The following is a 6000-nucleotide window of genomic DNA, read 5'->3' on the forward strand; positions in this document are numbered from 1 at the left end:
TGCACAGTGAAGACCTTCCATGTAAAAGACTTTGGTTTGTGTACCTAGGAAAAAAGCTAATTGCTTAAAAATTTTGTTTTATCAATAATAGCAATAAACTAGCTTTGGTTTGTTAGTTCTTAAATTTTACTTTTTTGAAAAACAACTCATTTACAGTATTTGTAATAAAAATTGTGCTTTTTTTTAATGTTAGATAGGTTCACATAAGAAAAAATGTTAAAATTTGTGCCTTTTACATTTCAGATAGGTTCACATGAGAAAAAATGTTAAAATTTGTGCCTTTTGCATTTCAGATAAGACCATCAATGCCAATTCCATTCACTGATTTCCCAACAATTCGTCCAGCACCCCCAAAACCAAAACCTTCAATGAAGTCACCCCCAAGAATATACACACATGATGAAACCATGCCTCCTGATACAGAACCATCACCAACACCACCAACATATGCTGGAACTCCTATTAGCATTGTTATTCTTGTGGGCATATGCATTTTGTTTATCAACTGCTGTGCTATGGGAGTAGTCTATTATCAGCGTGATAAAATTAAATATCAGTCAAACCTCCTAAAGAAAACTTTTTTCTCAAGGAAAACAGATGATTCAGAAGAAAGGGTATCCGATGCACCATCATCAAGTGCTATGAAAGAAAGAAAGCACAGGAAAAGGGAAAATAAAAGTGACTATGAAGTCAGTGATGAAATTCATTCTGAATCAGGATCAAGGGCATCTGGTGTTTCTAGAACATCTGGTGTATCAAAGGAGTCAGCTTCAAGAAGAAAGCATTCACAGTCAACTCAAGAGTCATCATCAAAACAAGAGACACCTAAGAGTTCACTGAAAAGTAAGAGCTCAAAAGATGGGCATAAAAGGCACAAAAGTGAAAATTCAATATACAGTGAAATAGGAAGAACAGCTGAAGTTCATGTACATGCAGAAGCTTCAGGACCGTTAAAGTCCAGCCTTCGTAAAAATCCATCTGTTAAGTTCAATACCATAGGTGGAGGCTTACCACCAAAGTCTGTAACCAAGAGCACTACTTCCATAACTTCAAAAGCTTCTGTTAGGAGTAATGTTTCACGTGCATCTGTTAAAAGTACCACATCTCGGTCCTCTGTCAAGAGTACAACTTCAGAAAAGCGCCTGAAGAAAAATGCAAGTTGTCAGAGTCTGCCTACTGCAGAGTATTCTTGGGGTATAACCCCTGAAATGACAATGACTCAGCGTGATGATCCTGAAGGTAGAGATGACCAGCGATCACCAGTTGATCGTCAGCAAACACTTGCCACAATGCAGAAGCTCCACTGTCCAAAAGTTTTACCAGATCATCCAGATGGCATTCACTCTGCAACTTTACCAAAGATGAGACCACCTCCACCACCCCGTTCTACTTCCCTAACTGCTAAAGACCTGCAAGAGCTAGAAGAAAATGTTCACGTAGTATATAGAAAGAAACGAACGCCCCGAAGAGATGCATCAACAGACTCTTGTGATTTAAGTGGCATGGATAACATTTATGGAATGGGTGTAGATAATGTGCCAACTTCAATGTATGGAGCCCCTGCTGCAACAGCTACTGTAAATAGAGCAAGAACACGGAAAAGTGATGGAGCTGCTGATTATGGAAGAACAGGATCAACTACAGAGTATATTAGATCAGCAAAATCAGCAGACTATGGTCGCCAAATAGCGTCTCCTGAATATGGGAGAATGGGAGGAAGTGGTGGTTACACTCATCAGGGTACAGGACCAGCATACTCTGGGTATATGCCTTATGAATCATCGTATGCATGTAAAGAGAGCAGTAATCCTTCAGCTCCCAGAACCCCTACTACCCCAACAGCTGCTGATGAAACAAAAACTTTTGCCTCATATAGTGGTGGGCTACGAACTCCTAGAGGACCCCTTGCTACCTTTGGTAAAACAACCACTCATTCTCCTACTAATGAAAGTGTGCAAGAACAACCACGTCCACATCCTGCCAACAATAGTACAAGCGCATCTCCTCCAGTTCCAAATACTGCTGCTGTAGTTACTGCAGCTGCCCAGACTGCTTTAGCTACAGTAACTGCACCAGCCTTTGTAGGTGCAAGCAGTCCAGGAAGATCAGGAACATCATGCAGTACATCTTCAGCAGCACCTAGCCATTCAGCTGCTATTCATCAACAAGAATCTACTGCCTCTAGTTCAGATACAGCCACTGTTTATGAACAGAGTGAAAATACAGGTACTATTAAGAGAAAGAAATCTGTTAAGAAAGACAATGAGGTTAAAACTGTAGTCATTCATGAACCATATGATAAACCTTATGACAAGCCTCTGAAAGGTGTATTAAAGCAAACATCTGCCTATGACAAACCTAAGCCTATCATGGCAAAGGCACCTGGTGCATCTCCCAGTGCATCTGCTTCAAGTCTTAGTAGTGCTACTAGTACAGATGTAGGAAGTGGAGCAAGTGGTAGCAGTGAAGTAGTAGTACAGGGGATTCTGCAAAAGACATCATCTCTGAAAAGGAGTAATGTACGTCCTGCAACACCGGGCACCAAACACAAAACTAAACACGACAACCACACATCTACTACGGTAGCACATGTTAAATTACCAGAGTGAATGACTGTTGTATTTTTTAAGGAATTTAAATCATTGCGAGGTGAATCTCGCTAAAACTGTTTCATTGAAGAGGTTATCCTCTAATAGGAAGACATTGAGCTATTTTATTACACACTGCTTTCTTGAAATAAGAGGGCAAATACTCAGGACAAAGCTTTCATGGCAATTGCTCCCTTGACTTCATTTAGGTAGTGGCAGCAATGTCAGACCCTGTTTTCTTACCAAATAGTCATTACATTTTCCATATGGACTTGTTTCACAGACAGACTCAGAGGATATTGCTCGTGTGTTGTCATTTTTATATCTAGGGGGGGATATATACCTTCTTAAATTTTTAAGTTTTCTTTAAAGCATAATATTTGTAAGATTATGAAATGTATGTTCGAAAATATTAGCATCTCAATTGTTTTATGACACATACTTCTCACCTACCTTTTTCTTTTTGTACATGACATATTTCTCACCAAAATCATTAACCAATGAACTGTACTGCATTCTTGTACAATCAGACATTGATTTATGTGCCTAGTATTTGTCATTTTGAAGTATGTAACAAATTTAAAGTATTTAAAACTACACTATGGTCTTACCATATTTTTACTTTGGAAAATTAAGGTATGCAGGTTTCATGAATGTGATTTAGCAAGCCATATATGCTTTGGAACTGTTATGCAAAACTTGAGCAGGTTAAGGATTATTTACCTCCACAATGCAGTATGACTTTTCATGAACCTAAACAATACCTTGTAATGATAAAATCAATCAAAATACCTCAGGAATTATTTTCATTATTATATTTGTACTAGGTTCATGTTCAATGGTAATGACTCATTTTTATCATCCAGATTCACTTTTTTTTTTTTTTTTTTTAGGAAACATTCAGCTCTGAATTTAAGTGGAGCCATTTTTTATTTACCCAGACAGGTTATAAACTTATTCAAAATTGTTGATTAATTTTCAGTCTGTTAATATTGTAGTAATGAAATTAATTTGATTCTTGTCTTCATACTTAGGATGATATTGAAAATTAGTGAATTTGGTTAATGTGATATTAGTAACTGCGCTAAAATCATAACTGGATCTTACATCAATAATTGTTTTATTGGATTTTACTTAGCAGTAAAGTCTAAGAAAAAATACTGTAGTACAGTATGAATTCTATGTACTGTACAAATACAGTAAAAACTTCGAGACACATTCTTGTTTGTTTATGAAAGGATATCCTATAGGCAAGACGGTAATGAAAGTGTATTTTTGCAATTTTTTTTTAAACCACATAGATTTTTGCCATTAGGTTAAGAAACTTTGTAATGTTAGTTCCTATGTGAGTTACTTTAGGAAACCAAACAGCAACTTGTAAATATTTGTTTAAGCAACCTAAAGTTGCAAAGCACTGGAAGAAATAAGTATCAGTATTTTCACATTAATTTGTAGGGGGCTTTCTACAGACTGAGAAGAAAGGAGACCCTTGTATACTGTATTATTTTAGTGTAATTATGTCAAACTAACAAAAAATGAACAAGCATTCCCCACAGTCGATGTTTTATGAAAAAGATCTTGTAAATGTTTTGTGTATTTTTGTGGTTTTATGTAAAAGGTTTTCCAAAAGCTTGACTGATTTGCAACATGAATTGGTCAAGAGTATATATAGTTTCCAAGATCTCATTAAAATTATTTTGGAAAGTCTAGAGGGTTATTATGTATTCATAATGAGACTGTTATTCTTAAGGATCAGATCTGTAGAACTAGCCAGCCTCTTTTGCTGTAGTTAGGATTGCTTCACTGAATAACATTCATATCAGTAATTATTTTTTTGAGAGCCTTAAAACTATTACTTGTACTCTGCCAGCTTACCATGGAGTGGTCATATAAAGAAATATTTTGGGGACAATTTTTTTTCATCTTGTTTCACAATGAAATAATTTTGTAAATAAAAATACTCAAATATTTAGGTAGCACACAGGTCTTAAGTGAATAACTGTGCACAAAAAGTTTTTGATTCAGTGTTTGAGCATAGTTTCCTCATGATTCAACTAAAACTGCCCTCAGCTCTCAAGTGTAATGTCATTGTAAAATGCTCCTACTGAACCCTATGTTTGCACATTGAAGGTAAAAAATATTTTGTCTGTTATTAAGTTCTTTGTTAGTGCAATAAGAATGAACCTGATACAATATTTGTATACACCTTTGTAAAGTTATTGGAATACAATTCCTTTCCTTTAGCTAATATACATTATGATGATGCCAGTCTTATCACCAATTCATTAAACCATGAACACCTGATACTAATGTACTTTAAAATCAAATCAACTTGTCATATACATACAAAGTAATTGTTGCATAGGTTCAGATGACTTTGTACAAGTCAGCTGCACAATGATGATAGATCTTCAAATATGAACACAAATAAAATCAAAGAATATTACAATTTCATGAGTTTCTTCTCTCTTTATTGGTACAACTTTTTCTTTCTTTAAATCTTCATTATTATAATCATTATTATTATTCAGAAGATTAATCCTATTCATATGGAACAGGGCCATTGACTTCATTTCCTTGGCTGCCTTTCTGTGTGTGTCACTCCCCCTTCCCCATCCCCTCCCCTTTCCCCTTCATTTTCCCCCCCCTCCCCACCCCTCCCCTCCTTTCCCATCCCTATCCAGAAATTTTCAACATTAAGTGACCCCACAGTATATAATAAAGAATTTTTGGCTGAGCTTTGTTATTTTAGTTTCGAAATGGACTCGGCAGGTAATTCTAGAACAACAGCAGGCACTACTGGTGGTGATCCAGAAACGTCAGTGGCATCAGCACTGGTTCAAAACCCATCAACAGCTGCTTCTGTACCTACACCAAGATATGGTCAGTTGTTTGTATATGACCAGAAGGTAAACAGGCTGGTGCTGCTTGTAGACTTTTGCTGACTATTACTAGTAGGGTTAATTTAGCTGTGGTATGGGTATGGCACACACAAGTGTATAGGTATGGGCATCAGTACAGTGGGTATGGAACGGGTATGGGTATGGTATGGATATGGGAACTCACAAATGCAAGCGATAGCGAGCATCTGCTAGTCTACGCTCCCTCCCCTCCTCTTATTTCTGCTTTGAAGGATGAGAAGTCTTGGGAAGCTTTCCTTGATGAAGTTCCTTCACCTTCCTCACTCTTTTTGTCATCGTATGCTGTATTGCAGTCTCCCCATCATCGTTCTTACCTTCTAGAGACGTTGGGTGGAAAAATACATTGTGACTTGAGGAAGATGACTCACCATTGGAGCTGCAGCCAACGAGCCAAGTTCAGCCAGTTGTTTTGGTTCGGGTGTGTGTGCTTTGTTGCTGTGTCACAGCTTCAAGAGCTACTTCATCGCCCCCCAGCTGCCAACGTTGGATTT

At 37.1% G+C, this 6000-nt stretch overlaps 1 protein-coding gene across 1 annotated transcript in view; it reads left to right on the forward strand.

Moving 5' to 3' along the window:
- LOC136847966 (uncharacterized) overlaps nt 1-5037 on the forward strand; it is a 100972-nt gene extending 95935 nt beyond the window's left edge. Inside the window, exon 10 of the mRNA XM_067119987.1 lies at nt 294-5037. Within this exon, the coding sequence (XP_066976088.1) occupies nt 294-2609 (2316 nt within the window). The 3' untranslated portion in view covers nt 2610-5037. The remainder of the gene's footprint in view (nt 1-293) is intronic.
- Nucleotides 5038-6000: the final 963 nt, after the last annotated feature.

This window comes from Macrobrachium rosenbergii, chromosome 2, assembly GCF_040412425.1.
Source record: "Macrobrachium rosenbergii isolate ZJJX-2024 chromosome 2, ASM4041242v1, whole genome shotgun sequence".
NCBI lineage: Eukaryota > Metazoa > Arthropoda > Malacostraca > Decapoda > Palaemonidae > Macrobrachium > Macrobrachium rosenbergii.